This window comes from Lepidochelys olivacea, assembly GCF_965140295.1.
Source record: "Lepidochelys olivacea isolate rLepOli2 genome assembly, chromosome: 13".
Lineage (NCBI taxonomy): Eukaryota > Metazoa > Chordata > Testudines > Cheloniidae > Lepidochelys > Lepidochelys olivacea.
In genome coordinates this window covers 38,644,228-38,663,731 of record NC_140423.1, presented here as the reverse complement: position 1 = coordinate 38,663,731, position 19,504 = coordinate 38,644,228, and the positions used below count along the sequence as shown (strand labels likewise).

At 70.0% G+C, this 19,504-nt stretch overlaps 2 protein-coding genes across 3 annotated transcripts; both read right to left on the bottom strand.

Moving 5' to 3' along the window:
• Positions 1-698: 698 nt before the first annotated feature.
• On the bottom strand, positions 699-4,368 carry HAUS4 (HAUS augmin like complex subunit 4). Of its 2 annotated transcripts, XM_084646254.1 has the most exons (10): positions 4,233-4,368; positions 3,052-3,112; positions 2,841-2,983; positions 2,635-2,766; positions 1,902-2,042; positions 1,720-1,816; positions 1,503-1,648; positions 1,303-1,433; positions 1,009-1,077; positions 699-939 (listed from the first exon to the last, which is right to left on the bottom strand). In XM_084646254.1, the coding sequence occupies exons 2-10, from the start codon at positions 3,104-3,106 to the stop codon at positions 756-758; spliced, it is 1,098 nt and encodes a 365-aa protein (XP_084502380.1). In that variant the 5' UTR covers positions 3,107-3,112; positions 4,233-4,368; the 3' UTR covers positions 699-755. The 2 variants fall into 2 exon arrangements, with proteins under 2 accessions (XP_084502380.1, XP_084502379.1); XM_084646253.1 differs by having other exon boundaries at positions 1,303-1,648.
• A 581-nt stretch (positions 4,369-4,949) lies between these two features.
• On the bottom strand, positions 4,950-16,849 carry LOC311529776 (uncharacterized protein C14orf93). The gene is made up of 7 exons (XM_084645975.1): positions 16,787-16,849; positions 10,113-10,738; positions 9,219-9,476; positions 9,078-9,139; positions 8,697-8,800; positions 6,476-6,588; positions 4,950-6,002 (listed from the first exon to the last, which is right to left on the bottom strand). Exons 2-7 carry the CDS (start codon positions 10,671-10,673, stop codon positions 5,595-5,597), a joined length of 1,506 nt encoding a protein of 501 aa, XP_084502101.1. The 5' UTR covers positions 10,674-10,738; positions 16,787-16,849; the 3' UTR covers positions 4,950-5,594.
• Between the last annotated feature and the right edge of the window lie 2,655 nt (positions 16,850-19,504).

Here is a 19,504-nt window from a genome sequence, read left to right as displayed (position 1 = left end):
GTGCCAGCCGAGCTCCGAGACCCCCGGAGTCCCTCCCTCGCTGGCGGCTCTGCACTGAACTAGCTGGGGGACCCCTGCCAGCCCTGGGACCCCTCTCCCCTCCAAACCCCCCATTCTCCCCCTTTAGGCCTAGCTTCTCCCCACCCACTGGGCCAGGAGAGACCTTCCCCCGCCCCCACTCACTGAGCTAGGAGCCCTTGGGGAGGGACCGTGGCCCAGGCTCCCTGCCCCTCCCATGGATCCAGGGGGCAGATTTCCCTTCTCCCAGCCCGTGGGGCCCTTTGCTAGAGCTTCACCAGGCACTGAACTGCAGCCCGGGCCTGGCACTGCCAGGACAAACGGGCATCACAGGGGATAGTGTGCTACAGTGATGGGTGCTGGGAGCCACTGGCTAAGAGCAGGGGGGCCAGGACACCTGGGTTCCACACTGGCTTGGGGAGGGTCGCGGGGTCCCTCAGTCAGAGCTGGGGGCAGGACTCCTGGGTTCTACGCTGGCTCAGTGTCTAGCAGGCAGAGGGGCCAGGGAACCAGGACTCCTGGGTTCCACGCTGGCTCAGGGAGGGGTGCGGGGTCTAGCAGACAGTGGGGGCTGGGGGCAGGACTCCTGGGTTCTACGTTGGCTCGGGGCGGGGAGCAGGATCTAGCAGGCACAGCGGGTGGGGGGCCGTGACGCAGGAAGGATGCCAAGCGCACCGAGCCAGGGAATCCATTGCCATGTTTATTTGAGCCCCGGAAAGTGGGGCCCGAGCCCCCCGTCAGTGGCAGCCCTTGTTGAATTCCTGCAGGGCCCAGCGCTTGTTCTCGATGCTCCCGCACAGCTGGGCGTACTCCTGCACCAGCCCCTCGAACTCGGGCCCCAGGCTCTCGTAGGCGGCCAGGATCTTCCGAGCCGTGGCCAGCTCCTGCTCCTGCTGCTGCACGGCGCCCTGCAGGCTGGCCCTGGGGAGAGGGGAGGGGTGAGTGCTAGCCGGGGCCCCCACCCGCTGCCCCACCGGAACCCCACCGTACCTGATGGCCCGATGCACCTCCACCTTCTCCGGCGAGTAGGTGTCCACCAGCACGCTCAGCTCCTCCAGCCTGCGGAGACAGCGCACGGCAGAGAGCCCTGAGCCGGGCACCCCACAACTCCCCCCTCCCCCAACTTCGTCCTCGGGGCCACTGGGGCTGGGCAAGTCACCGCCGAGCCACAGCCAGTGAGCCGGCCCCGGCTCCCGTGTCCCCGCCGAGCCCCAAACCTCCCAGCTGCCGATGAGCTCGGACCCCAGCCCGCCCGGAGGGTGACCTGTGCCCGGCCGCACTCACCGGATCTTGAGAAACATGGCGCTGCACTTCACCTCCAGGTAGTGGGTGTTGAGGCGGTCCAGCGCAGCCTGGGTGCCGAGCCGGTGCTCCTGGGCCAGGCGCTGCAGCAGGCCCAGGCAGTGCAGGAGAACCTGGGGGAGAGAGGGGCTGAGCGGCTCAGAGGGGCGGCCCCACCCGGCCCGCCCCACCCCGGCCCATACCTGCGGGTAGGCGGCTCTCTGCCTCTCCAACAGCCCCATGAGGTCCCGGCGCCGGCTCCGGGCTGCCTGCCGGCGCCGCTGTTCCGCGGCCAGCCCCTCGGCCAGGGTGCAGAGCATGGCGCAGCGCGCCGTCTCCCCCGCGCGGTCTGCGGGAACAGGGGTCAGAGTGGCTCCCTCCTCCTGACCCTGGGCCCGCCCACGCCCCACGCCCACTCACCACTCTCGGGCCGGTGGTAGCCCAGCAGGGCTAGCCCCTTGCGCCGCAGCCGCTCCTCAATCTCCTGGGGGAGGTGCTGCTGCAGCCGTGCCAGGTCCTGCACCGCAGAGGGCAGACAGAGAGAGGGCTCAGCTCCCGGGCGCCAGGGTCCCTCCCCTCCCTGTCCAGAAGGGCTGGGTTACCTGGCTCGGGGGCAGCAGCGCCAGCAGGTCAGGGGCCCCCAGGCCCAGCAGGGGGGGCCGGGAGCCATGCAGCGAAGGGCCTGGCTCCAAGATGCGACTCAGCTCCCCCAGCAGCAGCCGCTGCTCCAGCGTCTCCAGGATCTGGGGGGAAGGAAACGGGTCAGGGAGTGTGGGGACACCGCCCCCCGTTCCCCAAACACTGCCCACCCCCAGCTAACCCCTCCCCCACCCCGTGACCCCCAGCTCTTCCCCACCCCCTCATACCCAGGGACTTCCCTATCCCCTTTGCCTTCCCTACACCCCTGAGCCCCCAAACCCCTCCCCCTCCAATCCCTCCCCATCCCCTGAGTCCCCAAGCCTCTCCCCCTCATCCCTCCCTTCCCCTGAGCCCCCAAACTCCTCCCCCTCTCCCCAATCCCTCCCCATCCCCTGAACTCCCAAGCCCCTCCCTCTCTCCCTCCCCCATTCCGAGACCCCAAACCCCTTCCCCCTCTCCCCAATCCCTCCCCCATCCCGAGCCCCCAGCCCCTCCTCAATCCCTCCCCCATCCCGAGCCCCGAAGCCCATCGCCCTCTCCCCAATCCCTCCACCATGTCCCCCATTCTTGAGCCCCCAAACCCGTCTCCCATGCCCCTCCTACCCCATAGCCCCACTCTTCCTGAGCCTGAATCCCAGCCCAGCCCCCAATCCCTGCTCTATTGTCACCGAGCCCCCCAGTTCTCCCCCAGTGCACCTTCCTGTCCGGCAGGGCAGGGCTGGCGTCCTCCATGCCAGCTCCCTGCTCCATCAGTGCCTCCTGCAGGAGCCGGTGCAGGGCCTCCCAGCGCAGCCAAGCTGCCCGACGCAGCTGCAGCTCCTTCCCCGCCTGCAGGGGGTGAGAAGAGGGTGAGCGGGGTGCAGCGGGGCAGCCACCCTCCCTCGGGGCGTCCCCACACATACCTGCTCCAGCTGGCGGGCCAGGGGGGCGCTGAGCCCGCTGAGGTCCAGATAGTGGGTCAGGCCGAGCAGCAGATTGGTCAAGCCAGGGTGGGCACTCGCATCCTCCTCCGTTAGCTGGCATGGGGGCAGGCAGGCACCGCCAGCTGTGGGGAGACACAGTGAGGGGGAGCAAGGGGCACCCCCCACCCAGCCTGGCCCCTCCCGCACTTACCTGGGCCCAGCAGCTCAGCACCCACGTCCTCCGGCACCCTGGTCGGCGCAGCCATCACCCGCTGCAAGAGAGGCGTGGGCTCGGTGGGGCCTCATCCCGGCCCCCCTCTTGGGTGCCCCCAGACCTACCAGTCAGCCAGGGGGCACCCAGCCTATGCCGAGCTGGGCCCCCAGGGGAAGGGGGCAGCCCATGCCCAGCTCCCACTGCAGTAGGGTAGGACCCCCGAAGGCCTGCCACCATGGTGGGGGGGCCTGCCACGGACACCCCCTTCAAAGAGCGCCCGGGCCAGCTCTCCTCCCCCCGGGCATCGCCCCTCCCCCAGCCCCTTCCGGGCTCGCCGCCCCCCCCCGGCATCGCCCCTCCCCCAGCCCCTTCCGGGCATCGCCCCCCCCCGGGCATCGCCCCCCCTCCCAGCCCCCCCCGGGCATCGCCCCCCCCCGGCATCGCCCCTCCCCCAGCCCCTTCCGGGCATCGCCCCCCCCCCCGGCATCGCCCCCCCTCCCAGCCCCCCCCGGGCATCGCCCCTCCCCCAGCCCCTTCCCGGCTCGCCGCCCCCCCCCGGCATCGCCCCTCCCCCAGCCCCTTCCGGCCTCGCCCCCCCCGGGCATCGCCCCTCCCCTAGCCCCTTCCGGGCTCGCCGCCCCCCCCGGGCATCGCCCCTCCCCTAGCCCCTTCCGGGCTCGCCCCCCCCCGGGCATCGCCCCCCTCCCAGCCCCTTCCGGGCTCGCCCCCCCCCCGGGCATCGCCCCTCCCCCAGCCCCTTCCGGGCTCGCCGCCCCCCCCGGCATCGCCCCTCCCCCAGCCCCTTCCGGCCTCGCCCCCCCCGGGCATCGCCCCCCCTCCCAGCCCCCCCCGGGCATCGCCCCTCCCCTAGCCCCTTCCGGGCTCGCCCCCCCCCGGGCATCGTCCCCCTCCCAGCCCCTTCCGGGCTCGCCCCCCCCCCCGGGCATCGCCCCTCCCCCAGCCCCTTCCGGGCTCGCCGCCCCCCCCGGCATCGCCCCTCCCCCAGCCCCTTCCGGCCTCGCCCCCCCCGGGCATCGCCCCCCCTCCCAGCCCCTTCCGGGCTCGCCGCCCCCCCCCGGCCATCACCCCCCCAGCCCCTTCCGGCTCCCCGACAGCGTCCCTCCTGCGCTGGCGGGGTCGGACCGCGGTGAGAACAGGCTCGGGGGGACCGCGCTCACCCTTCAAGAGGGGGCGCGGGTACGTCGCGGTGCAGCCTCGTTTCCCGCCTTTTCTCCCGTCCTCGCTCTGCCGGGGGGCGGGTTCCACGGCCTGGGCGCGCGGCGAGCTGCGGGAGGGCGGGGCCGGCAGCCAATGGGAGCGCCGGGGGGCGGGGCTGCGGGAGGGCGGGGTAGCGTCGAGGGCGGGGCGGGGCTAGCTCTGGCCCCTCCCGCCAACAGCGCGTGGTGCTCTCCGCCCCTTCCGCCCTCCGGAGTTGTTCACTCTGACCCCTACTGAGGGACCTGACAGGGCTGCCGCGTTACCCTCACCTGCCCTTCCCCCAGCCAGCCATGGGCTCTGCCCCTTCCAGAGCCCAGAGTGAGGGCATATCCCTGCAATGGTGGGGGATGGGGGGCAGAGGGAGGCCTGTTTGGGACCAGTAATATATTCAAATGTCTGATATGCATATGGTAATTTTGCCCAGGTGGGGTATTCTGAGAGCAGGGAGGGGGCACAGAACGGACAAGCCCAGTGTCTGCCAGGTTAAGGGCCCAGCCTGGAGGTGCCCAAGCTGGGCCTGACCTCAGACACCCCCCCGAACACCCCTCTGAACCCCAAAACCTGTCAGGAGAAAACCCAGGCATCCTCACCCCCACCCCAACCACCCACCCCCAGCGGCAGAGAACCCAGGCATCCTGGCATAGAGAAGCAGCGAAAGGAGACACTGACACAGAGTGTGAGAGTGAAAAGGCCTCATGTTTCAGGGGACTCCCCCCTTGTCACTGTGCCCCCTCAGCCTCCTGCCCGCCAAGTACCTGGGGGGAAATCCCCATTTCTGGGCCCCCCCAGTCTTTTGTCCTCCTCCACCATGAGATCAGGCCCAGTGGGGCTGGGGAGGGCCTGTTCCCTTTCCCCATAGTGGCCATCTTGTGTGCAGGGCGGCCATCTTGGCTCCCCCTTTTTGTCCCCCAAGTTCTCGTCCGTCTCCACCTTGAGGTTAGTGAAGGGGATGGGTGGGGAGGAGCACTCCAAACCTGTGCCCCCCCAGTCAGCAGTGGCCATTTTGGCTCGCTTATCCTCCCCATGGGGTCCTTGACAGCACTGAGGTGGGGGGACGTTGCAGCTCCTCCCCCTCACAGCCCACCGGTGGTATCTTGTTGGGAGGCAACCATGCTGAATGTGGGGCAGCCATCTTGGATGCGTAGCAGCCATCTTGGCTCGCTCATCTCTCTCTACCTTGATGCCCCATTTCCTGTCCCCATTCCCCCAGAGTCCTCCAGCAGCCATCTATGGTCCCTCAACATGCTCCACATTGAGCCCACGTCGGGAGGGTCGCCGGCCCCCCGTGGCGGCCATCTTGGGTGTGGGGCGCCTGTCCTGGCTCACTCGTCCTTCTCCACCTTGATCTCAAGGAAGGGGCGGAGGTCAGGGCAGAAGGCCTTGTGGGGTGGGGGGAAAGGGGCAAGGCCGGAGCCCTCCCCCTCTTCGCGGTCCTGGAAGTGGGGGTCATAGAGGTGGGGGGGCAGGAGCTGGGCCTCAGCCGAGGGCAGGCGCTCAGAGGGCGGCCCATAGACCCGGTTGGCCTTGGCGCCGTGCTTGGCGTTGATGTCCAGGCGGTAGCAGAGCTGGGTGAGGGGGGTGGCACGGAAGCGGGGGGGCCGGGCCACCCACACCCCCGGTTCACTCGGGCTGTCCTCCTCGTCCGACATGAGCTCCTCCGTCACGCCCCGCCACAGCCGCTGCTCCTCAGGGCCCAGCAGCCGCGCCACGCCCGCCCGGTTGGCAAAGAGCTGGGGGGCGAGCCGGGGGTCAGCCCCGCCGTGCCGCAAGGGGTCCCGGCCCCACCCCTGCCACAGCCATGCCGCTGCCCAATCACACCCCGCACATGGCCCCACCTCCTGCTATTCACAATCCCCTGCCTGGCACCAGCATAACCCCGATCCGCCTGCTGTGCTTCCCGCAGGGCCCGGCCCCTTGCTGTGCACAACACCCACCCCTCCTGCCATGCACCTCTCATGGCCCTGCGCCCCCACATGGCCCCACCCCCCTGCCCTACGCTCCCTACGGCCCCCCCCGCCTACCCTGCGCCCTCCATGGCCCCACCCCCCTGCCCTAGGCTTCCTACAGCCCCCATACCTGCCCTGCGCCCCCCATGGCCCAGGCCCCCTGCCCTGCGCCCCCCGTAGCCCCCGCACTTGCCCTGCGCCCCCCATGGCCCCACCCCCCTGCCCCATCCGATACCCCACCATGCCAGGCCCCTCACCCGGTAGCGCCGGCTCCGCAGTTTCTTCTCCTCCTTTTCCTTCAGCCCCTTGAAGGGGTTTAGGGAGTTGCGATACTCGCGGCGCTTGGTCAGGAAGTACGCCACGCAGGCACCTGGGCATGACAGGGCTCAGTCGGCAGCAGCCAAGGGCACCGAGGGGCCAGGGGTCGGGCAGGAAGCGCCAAGGGCACCGAGGGGCCAGGGGTCGGGCACGAAGCGCCTAGGGGCACAGAGAGGGGCCAGGGGTCGGGCAGGAAGCGCCAAGGGGCACAGAGAGGGGCCAGGGGTCGGGCAGGAAGCGCCAAGGGGCACAGAGAGGGGCCAGGGGTCGGGCAGGAAGCGCAAAGGGGCACAGAGAGGTGCCAGGGGTCGGGCAGGAAGCGCCAATGGGCACAGAGAGGGGTCAGGGGTCGGTCAGGAAGCGCCAAGGGGCACAGAGAGGGGCCAGGGGTCGGGCAGGAAGCGCCTAGGGGCACAGAGAGGGGTCAGGTGTCGGGCAGGAAGCGCCTAGGGGCACAGAGAGGGGTCAGGGGTCGGGCAGGAAGCGCGAAGGGGCACAGAGAGGGGCCAGGGGTCGGGCAGGAAGCGCCAAGGGGCACAGAGAGGGGTCAGGGGTCGGGCAGGAAGCGCGTAGGGGCACAGAGAGGGGCCAGGGGTCGGGCAGGAAGCGCCTAGGGGCACAGAGAGGGGCCAGGGGTCGGGCAGGAAGCGCCAAGGGCACCGAGGGGTCAGGGGTTGGGCAGGAAGCGCCTAGGGGCACAGAGAGGGGCCAGGGGTCGGGCAGGAAGCGCCAAGGGCACCGAGGGGCCAGGGGTCGGTCAGGAAGCGCCTAGGGGCACAGAGAGGGGCCAGGGGTCGGGCGGGAAGCGCCTAGGGGCACAGAGAGGGGCCAGGGCTCGGGCAGGAAGCGCCTAGGGGCACAGAGAGGGGCCAGGGGTCGGGCAGGAAGCGCCAAGGGCACCGAGGGGTCAGGGGTCGGGCAGGAAGCGCCAAGGGGCACAGAGAGGGGTCAGGGGTCGGGCAGGAAGCGCCTAGGGGCACAGAGAGGGGTCAGGGGTCGGGCAGGAAGCGCCTAGGGGCACAGAGAGGGGTCAGGGGTCGGGCAGGAAGCGCCTAGGGGCACAGAGAGGGGTCAGGGGTCGGTCAGGAAGCGCCAAGGGGCACAGAGAGGGGCCAGGGGTTGGGCAGGAAGCGCCAAGGGGCACAGAGAGGGGCCAAGGGTCGGTCAGGAAGCGCCTAGGGGCACAGAGAGGGGCCAGGGGTCGGGCAGGAAGCGCCAAGGGGCACAGAGAGGGGTCAGGGGTCGGGCAGGAAGCGCCTAGGGGCACAGAGAGGGGCCAGGGGTCGGGCAGGAAGCGCCTAGGGGCACAGAGAGGGGTCAGGGGTCGGGCAGGAAGCGCCAAGGGGCACAGAGAGGGGTCAGGGGTCGGGCAGGAAGCGCCTAGGGGCACAGAGAGGGGCCAGGGGTCGGGCAGGAAGCGCCTAGGGGCACAGAGAGGGGTCAGGGGTCGGGCAGGAAGCGCCAAGGGGCACAGAGAGGGGCCAGGGGTCGGGCAGGAAGCGCCAAGGGGCACAGAGAGGGGCCAGGGGTCGGGCAGGAAGCGCCAAGGGGCACAGAGAGGGGCCAGGGGTCGGTCAGGAAGCGCCAAGGGGCACAGAGAGGGGCTAGGGGTCGGTCAGGAAGCGCCTAGGGGCACAGAGAGGGGTCAGGGGTCGGGCAGGAAGCGCCTAGGGGCACAGAGAGGGGCCAGGGGTCGGGCAGGAAGCGCCAAGGGGCACAGAGAGGGGCCAGGGGTCGGGCAGGAAGCGCCAAGGGGCACAGAGAGGGGTCAGGGGTCGGTCAGGAAGCGCCAATGGGCACAGAGAGGTGCCAGGGGTCGGTCAGGAAGCGCCAAGGGGCACAGAGAGGGGCTAGGGGTCGGTCAGGAAGCGCCTAGGGGCACAGAGAGGGGTCAGGGGTCGGGCAGGAAGCGCCTAGGGGCACAGAGAGGGGTCAGGGGTCGGGCAGGAAGCGCGAAGGGGCACAGAGAGGGGTCAGGGGTCGGGCAGGAAGCGCCTAGGGGCACAGAGAGGGGCCAGGGGTCGGGCAGGAAGCGCCTAGGGGCACAGAGAGGGGCCAGGGGTCTGGCAGGAAGCGCCAAGGGGCACAGAGAGGGGTCAGGGGTCGGGCAGGAAGCATGTTTAGGGGCACGGGGGGGGCAAGGTGTAAACACGCACTCACCCTTTAGCTCCTTGTCAGTGTAGTTATGCTGACTCGTCACCAGTTCGTGCCTCAGTTTCTCCAACAGGAATTTCACCACCCCAATGTTCCAGGAAGACTTGATGCTGCCAAGGTGGCAGAAGGGAGGGCGAGAGTCATGCCAAAGCCCCCCATCCCACTGCCAGACAGGTCTAGAGGTTAGAGTGTGGGGCTGGGAGCCAGGACTCCTGGGTTCTATCCCAGCTCTGGGAGTGGAGGGGGCCTAGTGGATAGAGCAGAGTGGAGAGCAATCCAGGACTCCTGGGTTCTCTCCCTGGCTCTAGGAGGTGGGTGGGCCTAGTGGTTATAGCGGAGCGAAGGGGCATGCCAGGACTCCTGGGTTCATTGCGGGGAGGGACTCACCTTTCAGAGCCATTGAATCTCCTCTGGTTGGTGATGTTGTTGTGGACGTTATGGACGAGTTTCTGTGGGGCAGACAGTGAGTCACTGGCGTGAGGGGTCCCCAGCCGCCCCCCTCCGCCAGCCCGGCTAGCCTCCACTCACCGACAGCACCAGGTCCCTCTTGCGCCGGGAGTTCTTGGGCCCACTGCCCCGGCTGCGGCAGGGGCCGCTGGTGAACCCCAGGGAGAACCGGGGCTCCCCTGGGCTGCCATTCTCTAGGGCCGTGCAGGGGGGTGGCTCCTCGGAACCCGAGGGTGAGGTTTCCCCCACGGGCTGGGGGGAAGGGGAGGGGGTGGTGGGGAAAGCCGGGACCACCACTCGCTGAAGAGGGTCCTCCAGGGGGGGCTGCTCCTCCAGCACCTGGGGGAGAAATGCATCAGCCCTGATGGTGCCCCTCACTCCCGACCCGCAGCCCCCTGGGCTCTCCCCACAGCCCCGCGGTGCCCCTCACTCCCGACCCGCAGCCCCCTGGGCTCTCCCCACAGCCCCGCGGTGCCCCTCACTCCCGACCCGCAGCCCCCTGGGCTCTCCCCACAGCCCCGCGGTGCCCCTCACTCCCGACCCGCAGCCCCCTGGGCTCTCCCCACAGCCCCGCGGTGCCCCTCACTCCCGACCCGCAACCGCCTGGGATCTCCCCACAGCCCCGCGGTGCCCCTCACTCCCGACCCGCAGCCCCCTGGGCTCTCCCCACAGCCCCATGGTGCCCCTCACTCCCGACCCGCAGCCCCCTAGGACACTCCTTCAGCCCCGCGGTGCCCCTCACTCCTGGCTCACAGCCCCCTGTGCCCTCCCTACAGCCCCACGGTGCCCCTCACTCCCAATCCGCAGCACTGGCATTGCCCTTCAAGCCTGTGCCCTGGGCACCAAGTGGGGGTTGGCGTGACTCCCACAATGCATCACTGCCAAGCAGCTCTTGGACAGGAGCCAGCTGTTCCCGGCCAGGGGGGGCTAAGCTACCACCATGGCAGGGCGCAGTGGGGTCTGTGGCTCACACACCCCACCCAGTCCCGAGTCTCCAGGCTGCACAGGTGAGAAACCCAGGCGTCCGGGAGGTTCTGTCGCTGCTCCTAGCTGCCTCAGCTCCTCGATCACCCCTTGGACGCTGCTCCCCAAGCCTTCAGCCTCCTCCTCGGGCTCCTCGGGCTCCTCGGCCACCGTCGGGCAGGGGCTGGCCTTGACGGTCGGGGGCGCCCCCCTCCGCAGCCCCCCCACCTCCTCCTCCAGCCGCCGCAGGGCCTGGTTGTTGGCCTTTGCCAGGGCCAGGGCGGCCTCGGCCAGCCCCACGGCCTTGTCCAGGCGCTGGTAAATGACGTGCAGCAGCTGCTCGGAGCTCTGCACTGCCAGCCCGTGGCCCGAGACACTGATGGGGGCACAGGGGGCTGGGGGTGTACCACCCCCCCCCTCTGCCCCCGGCTCCCGCTTGCAGGCACAGCAGCAGGCCGTGGCCTCCTGGGCACCGGGGGGTGAGAAGAGGATGGTGGCGCTGAAGGACATGGCGAGCCCAAGGGTTTGTGGGAGCTTCCCGCTCAGCACCCCCAGTGCGGGCATCCAGGGCATGGGCGCACCCGGGGGCGGCTCCCAGAGCCCATGGCTCCCCTGGGCGGGGGTGAGCACTACAGGAGCTGAGGGGAGGGAAAGTCAAGGAAAATATAACCTCGGGGGGGCGGGCGGCTGTGGGAAGGGGTTGGCATGACCCAGGGGTGGGTGGCTGTGGTGGGGGTGACATGACCCAAGGGGTGAGTGGCTGTGGGGGGGTGACCCAAGGGGGGTGGCTGTAAGGGTGGGGTTAGCATGATGGGGGGACAGCTGTCGGGGGGTTAGTGGCTGCGAGGGGGGGGTTGCATGACAGGGGGGTGGCTGTGAGGGCAGGGTTGGCTTGATCCCGGGGGAGGGTGGCTGTGAGGGAGGGATGGTGTGGCCCTGGGGGAATGAGTGGCTGTGAGGGGGGGGTGGCATGACCCAAGGGGGTGAGTGGCTGTGAGGGGGGGTGTGGGGCATGACCCAGGGGGATGGGTGCCGGGGGGGGAGTTGGTGTGACCAGGTGGGGGCCTTGGCTGCAAGGGGAGCTTGACGGCTGTGAGGCAGGTGGGTGCCGTAGCCTAGACATCAGTGGCCATGAGGGCCAGGGAGTTGGCGCCTGACCCGGGATGGGGGAAGGGAGTTGGCGCCTGACCCGGGATGGGGGAAGGGGGTTGGCGCCTGACCCGGGATGAGGGAAGGGGGTTGGCGCCTGACCCGGGATGGGGGAAGGGGGTTGGCGCCTGACCCGGGATGGGGGAAGGGGGTTGGCGCCTGACCCGGGATGGGGGAAGGGGGTTGGCGCCTGACCCGGGATGGGGGAAGGGGGTTGGCGCCTGACCCGGGATGGGGGAAGGGGGTTGGCGCCTGACCCGGGATGGGGGAAGGGGGTTGGCGCCTGACCCGGGATGGGGGAAGGGGGTTGGCGCCTGACCCGGGATGGGGGAAGGGGGTTGGCGCCTGACCCGGGATGGGGGAAGGGGGTTGGCGCCTGACCCGGGATGGGGGAAGGGGGTTGGCGCCTGACCCGGGATGGGAGAAGGGGGTTGGCGCCTGACCCGGGATGGGAGAAGGGGGTTGGCGCCTGACCCGGGATGGGAGAAGGGGGTTGGCGCCTGACCCGGGATGGGGGAAGGGGGTTGGCGCCTGACCCGGGATGGGGGAAGGGGGTTGGCGCCTGACCCGGGATGGGGGAAGGGGGTTGGCGCCTGACCCGGGATGGGGGAAGGGGGTTGGCGCCTGACCCGGGATGGGGGAAGGGGGTTGGCGCCTGACCCGGGATGGGGGAAGGGGGTTGGCGCCTGACCCGGGATGGGGGAAGGGGGTTGGCGCCTGACCCGGGATGGGGGAAGGGGATTGGCGCCTGACCCGGGATGGGGGAAGGGGATTGGCGCCTGACCCGGGATGGGGGAAGGGGATTGGCGCCTGACCCGGGATGGGGGAAGGGGATTGGCGCCTGACCCGGGATGGGGGAAGGGGGTTGGCGCCTGACCCGGGATGGGGGAAGGGGGTTGGCGCCTGACCCGGGATGGGGGAAGGGGGTTGGCGCCTGACCCGGGATGGGGGAAGGGGGTTGGCGCCTGACCCGGGATGGGGGAAGGGGGTTGGCGCCTGACCCGGGATGGGGGAAGGGGGTTGGCGCCTGACCCGGGATGGGGGAAGGGGGTTGGCGCCTGACCCGGGATGGGGGAAGGGGATTGGCGCCTGACCCGGGATGGGGGAAGGGGGTTGGCGCCTGACCCGGGATGGGGGAAGGGGGTTGGCGCCTGACCCGGGATGGGGGAAGGGGGTTGGCGCCTGACCCGGGATGGGGGAAGGGGGTTGGCGCCTGACCCGGGATGGGGGAAGGGGGTTGGCGCCTGACCCGGGATGGGGGAAGGGGGTTGGCGCCTGACCCAGAAGTGGGTGACCCTTGAAGCTGATGTGAGACAGGCTGGGGACTGGAACGAGGCCAGGCTTGAAGTGGTTTCCATTATATCTAGGGTTGCAGGTTGGGTCAATGGCTCTCAGCCTCCCACTGTACAGATTGCTCCATTGCCACTGGCCACGGGGCTGGGGCGGGTGGGTGGCATGATGTGGGCTGGGGAGGCTGACAGTGAGGCAGGGCTGGGGCGGAGGGTTGGCATGACAGAGGGCTGGGGGGGGGGGTTGGTGTGACACGTGGTCAGGGGTGGGTTGGCTTCATGCTGGCCGGGAGTGTTGGCGTGACGTAGGTCTGGGGGGTGGTTGGCATGATAGAGGGCTGGGGGCGGGTTGGTGTGGTGGAGGGCTGGGGGTGGGTTGGCATGACATGGGGCCCAGTTGGCTTCCTGCAGGCCGGGGCAGGGCTTGGCGTGATGGAGGGCCGAGGGTGGGTTGGCATGACATGGGGCCCGGTTGGCTTCATGCAGGCCGGGGGGGGGTTGGCGTGATGGACGGCCCGTGGGGGGGTGGTTGGCATGATGGAGGGCCGAGGGTGGGTTGGCGTGATGTAGGTCTGCGGGGGGGTTGGCGTGATGGAAGGCCCGGGGGGGGGCGTGGTTGGCGTGATGGAGGGCCGAGGGTGGGTTGGCGTGATGGAGGTCTGCGGGGGGGTTGGCGTGATGGAGGGCCCGGGGGGGGTTGGCGTGATGGAGGGCCCCGGGGGGGGGGGTGGTTGGCGTGATGGAGGGCCGAGGGTGGGTTGCCGTGATGTAGGTCTGTGGGGGGGTTGGCGTGATGCAGGGCCTGGGGGGGTTGGCATGACATGGGGCCCGGTTGGCTTCATGCAGGCCGAGGGTGGGTTGCCGTGATGTAGGTCTGTGGGGGGGTTGGCGTGATGCAGGGCCTGGGGGGGTTGGCATGACATGGGGCCCGGTTGGCTTCATGCAGGCCGGGGGGGGGTTGGTGTGATGGAGGGCCCGGGGGGTGGTGGTTGGCGTGATGGAGGGCCGAGGGTGGGTTGGCGTGATGTAGGTCTGCGGGGGGGTTGGCGTGATGGAGTGCCTCGGGGGGGGGTTGGCGTGATGGAGGGCCCCGGGGGGGGGGTTGGCGTGATGGAGGGCCCGGGGGGGGGGGGTTGGCGTGATGGAGGGCCCCGGGGGGGTGGCTGGCGTGATGGAGGGCCCCGGGGGGGTGGTTGGCGTGATGGAGGGCCCCGGGGGGGGGTTGGCGTGATGGAGGGCCCCGGGGGGGGGTTGGCGTGATGGAGGGCCCGGGGGGGGGGGTTGGCGTGATGTAGGTCTGCGGGGGGGTTGGCGTGATGGAAGGCCCGGGGGGGGGCGTGGTTGGCGTGATGGAGGGCCGAGGGTGGGTTGGCGTGATGGAGGTCTGCGGGGGGGTTGGCGTGATGGAGGGCCCGGGGGGGGTTGGCGTGATGGAGGGCCCCGGGGGGGGGGGGTGGTTGGCGTGATGGAGGGCCGAGGGTGGGTTGCCGTGATGTAGGTCTGTGGGGGGGTTGGCGTGATGCAGGGCCTGGGGGGGTTGGCATGACATGGGGCCCGGTTGGCTTCATGCAGGCCGAGGGTGGGTTGCCGTGATGTAGGTCTGTGGGGGGGTTGGCGTGATGCAGGGCCTGGGGGGGTTGGCATGACATGGGGCCCGGTTGGCTTCATGCAGGCCGGGGGGGGGTTGGTGTGATGGAGGGCCCGGGGGGTGGTGGTTGGCGTGATGGAGGGCCGAGGGTGGGTTGGCGTGATGTAGGTCTGCGGGGGGGTTGGCGTGATGGAGTGCCTCGGGGGGGGGTTGGCGTGATGGAGGGCCCCGGGGGGGGGCGTTGGCGTGATGGAGGGCCCGGGGGGGGTGGTTGGCGTGATGGAGGGCCCCGGGGGGGGTTGGCGTGATGGAGGGCCCCGGGGGGGGTTGGCGTGATGGAGGGCCCCGGGGGGGGGTTGGCGTGATGGAGGGCCCCGGGGGGGTTGGCGTGATGGAGGGCCCCGGGGGGGGGTTGGCGTGATGGAGGGCCCGGGGGGGGGGGGGTTGGCGTGATGGAGGGCCGAGGGGGGGTTGGCGTGATGTAGGTCTGCGGGGGGGTTGGCGTGATGCAGGGCCTGGGGGGGTTGGGATGACATGGGGCCCGGTTGGCTTCATGCAGGCCGGGGGGGGGGTGTTGGCGTGACGTAGGTCTGGGGGGGCTGGCGTGATGCAGGGCCTGGGGGGGTTGGCGTCCTGTGGGGCGAGGAGTCCTCTGGGACCCTCATTTCCATAAATGCTAATGACGCCCCTCCCTCCCGGGCCGTTGGTTGTTTACTTGAGGCCCAGCGGTTTAGAATCTTGGCCTGCCAAACGTTCCACTCCCTGTGTGCAGCGCGGGGGCGGGGCGGGGGCGATGGGAGGAGGGAGCGAGCGCCGGGGCCGTGTACAAAGCGCCGCGTCCCGTCGCCACCAACGCTCTCATTGGCTAGCGCGGGAGAAGCCCGAAGTAGCCGATTGGCTGTGAGCCGGCTGTCTCTAGGCCAGGGCAGAAGGGAGGGGGGTTCTCAGAGCAAAGATGGGAGAAGGGGTCCCTCAAGGGGGACTTTGATGTTGGGCCCTTTTCATGGCCACCCCGTAGCCATCTAGGATTTCGGGGCTGCCCCCTCAACAGATGATCTCCAGACCTGGTCACACCAACCACGCCCCCACCTCCTGTCAGGTCACCCCAACCTCTGTCATGGCCGCCCCAGCCTGGGTCATGCCAACCACCCCCCACCTCCTGTCAGGTCACGCCAACCTCTGTCATGGCCGCCCCAGCCTGGGTCATGCCAACCACCCCCCACCTCCTGTCAGGTCACCCCAACCTCTGTCATGGCCGCCCCAGCCTGGCTCATGCCAACCACCCCCCACCTCCTGTCAGGTCACGCCAACCTCTGTCATGGCCGCCCCAGCCTGGGTCATGCCAACCACCCCCCACCTCCTGTCAGGTCGCGCCACCCTCTGTCATGGCCGCCCCAGCCTGGGTCATGCCAACCACGCCCCCACCTCCTGTCAGGTCACGCCACCCTCTGTCATGGCCGCCCCAGCCTGGGTCATGCCAACCACGCCCCCACCTCCTGTCAGGTCGCGCCACCCTCTGTCATGGCCGCCCCAGCCTGGGTCATGCCAACCACGCCCCCACCTCCTGTCAGGTCGCGCCACCCTCTGTCATGGCCGCCCCAGCCTGGGTCATGCCAACCACCCCCCACCTCCTGTCAGGTCGCGCCACCCTCTGTCATGGCCGCCCCAGCCTGGGTCATGCCAACCACCCCCCACCTCCTGTCAGGTCGCGCCACCCTCTGTCATGGCCGCCCCAGCCTGGGTCATGCCAACCACGCCCCCACCTCCTGTCAGGTCACGCCACCCTCTGTCATGGCCGCCCCAGCCTGGGTCATGCCAACCACCCCCCACCTCCTGTCAGGTCACGCCAACCTCTGTCATGGCCGCCCACGCGTGGTCCTCCTCCCCATCCATCCTCCCCATGCCTGGCCAGTGGTGCTAGAACATTTTTAATAGTGGGGGTGTTGAAAGCCAGCCCTGTGCACCCCACCCCCACGCTGAGGCTGGGAGCACTCCCTGCACCCATTCCTATGCACACGGCCCTTCCCCCCCCCCGGCCATCCCTCCCCACACCGGACTTCTCCACCGCTCCCCTCCCCATCCGTCCCTCCCCACGCCGGGCCTTCTCCACCCCTCCCCTCCCCTTCCTTCCCCACACCGGCCTTCTCCCCTGGGTGCGTGTACATCTGTCCTCCCACCCGCAAGAGCTGTGCAACCAAATCCTGCTCCCCCACAGATATCTATCTACCCCCCTCCAGGCCCTTCCCTGCCCACCCCCGCATCTATCCCCCTCCCCTGTCCAGCCCCCCCCATCATCCCCCCTCCAGCCCCCCTCCCCACCCATCCCCCTGCATCTATTCTCCTCCCCCGCCAGCCCCCCCGCATGTATTCCCCTCCCCCATCCAGCTGCCCCTCCCCGTCCAGCCCCCCTGCATCTATTTCCCCTCACCCTCAAGCCCCCCTGCATCTATCTATTCCCCACTCCCTCCCAACCAGCTACCCCTCCCCCCCCAGCCGCATCCCATGTACCTATCCCCCCCCAGCCCCCCCCAGCCGCCCCCTCTGGATTGCACACGGCCCTGCCCCAGGCCGCCTCTTTGCACGTGTGCCCAGGCCAGGCAGCGCAGGGGGGTGGGGTGGGGGGCCCGGCCTGGCCCCCCAGCGCCCCGGGTAAAGGATACAGGAAGGTCGCGGGCGGCTCTTTGTATTCGTGTGTGTGCACCAGGGGACGTGGGCCACATGCCGCCCCCCCACCCGCTCTGATTGGCCGGGGCACTGCACACGCCCGCCCAGCTTTCCCCCCCCATCTGGACACGCCCGCCCTCAGCACACACCGCTCCCCCGGCTGTTCCCACCCCTCAACCCCCCCCCCGCGCTGCTCCCACACCCCAACTGCACACGCCCGCCCTCAGCACACACCGCTCCCCCGGCTGTTCCCACCCCTTAACACCCCCCCGCTGCTCCCACCCCCCAACTGCACACGCCCGCCCTCAGCACACACCGCTCCCCCGGCTGTTCCCACCCCTCAACCCCCCCCGCGCTGCTCCCACACCCCAACTGCACACGCCCGCCCTCAGCACACACCGCTTCCCCGGCTGTTCCCACCCCTCAACCCCCCCCCGCTGCTCCCACCACCCAACTGCACACGCCCGCCCTCAGCACACACCGCTCCCCCGGCTGTTCCCACCCCTTAACACCCCCCCCGCTGCTCCCACCCCCCAACTGCACACGCCCGCCCTCAGCACACACCGCTCCCCCGGCTGTTCCCACCCGTCAACCCCCCCCCGCTGCTCCCACCCCCCCAGCTGCACACACCCGCCCAGCTTCCCCCCCCCAGCTGCACACACCTGCCCTCAGCACACACCGCTCCCCCGGCTGTTCCCACCCCTCAACCCCCCCCCCGCTGCTCCCACCCCCCAACTGCACATGCCCGCCCTCAGCACACACCGCTCCCCCGGCTGTTCCCACCCCTTAACACCCCACCCGCTGCTCCCACCCCCCCAGCTGCACACACCCGCCCTCAGCACACACTGCTCCCCCGGCTGTTCCCACCCGTCAACCCCCCCCCGCTGCTCCCACCCCCCAACTGCACATGCCCGCCCTCAGCACACACCGCTCCCCCGGCTGTTCCCACCCCTTAACACCCCACCCGCTGCTCCCACCCCCCAACTGCACATGCCCGCCCTCAGCACACACCGCTCCCCCGGCTGTTCCCACCCCTTAACACCCCCCCGCTGCTCCCACCCCCCAACTGCACACGCCCGCCCTCAGCACACACCGCTCCCCCGGCTGTTCCCACCCCTCAACCCCCCCCCAACTGCACACGCCCGCCCTCAGCACACACCGCTCCCCCGGCTGTTCCCACCCCTTAACACCCCACCCGCTGCTCCCACCCCCCCAGCTGCACACACCCGCCCTCAGCACACACCGCTCCCCCGGCTGTTCCCACCCCTCAACCCCCCCCCGCTGCTCCCACCCCCCAACTGCACACGCCCGCCCTCAGCACACACCGCTCCCCCGGCTGTTCCCACCCCTTAACACCCCCCCGCTGCTCCCACCCCCCAACTGCACACGCCCGCCCTCAGCACACACCTCTCCCCCGGCTGTTCCCACCCCTTAACACCCCCCCCGCTGCTCCCACCCCCCAACTGCACACGCCCGCCCTCAGCACACACCGCTCCCCCCAGCTGCTCCCACCCCACCAGCTACAAACACCCACCCACAGCGCGCACACCCCCAGCTGCTCACACCCCTGCCTCCCCCCCCACATGCATTCCTTGGTGGGTCTCTGCCAGGGGCACCCCAGCTGTTCCCATCCCCCAACCACTTCCCCCCCCTCAGCTGCATATGCCCACCCCCAGCATGCACTGCTCCCCCGGTGGCTCCCACCCCCCCCTTCCGCAGCTGCACATGTGGGCCCACAGCTTGCACACCCCCAGCTGCACACATCTCCCTCTCCTGCATGCCTCAGTGGGGCCCTGCCAGGGACACCCCAACATGCTCCCACCTTCCCAGTCCCCCCCAGCCACCCTCTCTCTGTCCTTTCTCCCCTCCTGGGTTGGCTCCCTGTCCCCCTCTCCCCCGGTGCTCCACCCTCCCTCTCTTCATGCCCCAGCTCCGGAGCACCCTTGTCTCTCTTACTCTCCCCCCACCTCCATCCCCCCTTTCCCACTCCTCACCCTACGGTGGGGATACAGGGGAAGGGGCAGTGGGGTCAAGCAGAGATGGGGTGCGGGCAAGGTTAACCCTGGGTCACCTCCCACAGAGTGACCCAGCAAAGAGAAGTGGGGGTGAGATGGGGTGAGGCAGGATTGAGGAGCATGGGCCACTTGGGGGGAGCCCAGGACTCCTGGGTTCTCTCCCTGGCTCCAGGAGGGGAGTGGGGTCTAGTGGTTAGAGTGGGCAGGGGCTGGGCGCTAGGACTGACTCCTGGGTTCTCTCCCTGGCTCTGGGAAGGAAGTAGGGTCCATTGGTCAGTGGGGCTGGGAGCCGGACTCCTGGGTTCTATGCCCGTCTCCTTGCTGCTCCCTGGTGGGTTGTTGACATGCAGCCACCTCGGCATCGCAGGCGAAGGCAGGGCACAGGGCTGGTTCCGAAGCCCATGGAACATGATCCGGCCGGATGGCACCGACCCCGGGCCGGCTCTGGGGTGGGCTGCACAGAGCAAATCCACCTGTCGCCACTGACACCCTCATTGGCCAGCTTCACCTTCCAGCCCCACGTCTTGTCTGTGCTGGCTGGGACAGGGGCTCCCGGCTGCACTCCCCCCCGCAGCGCTGGCTGGGACAGTCGCTCCCGGCTGTACCTATAGGGCTGTATTCATCCCCGCAGCACTGGCTGGGACACTCACTGCCGGCTGTACCTATAGGGCTGTATTCATCCCCGCAGCGCTGGCTGGG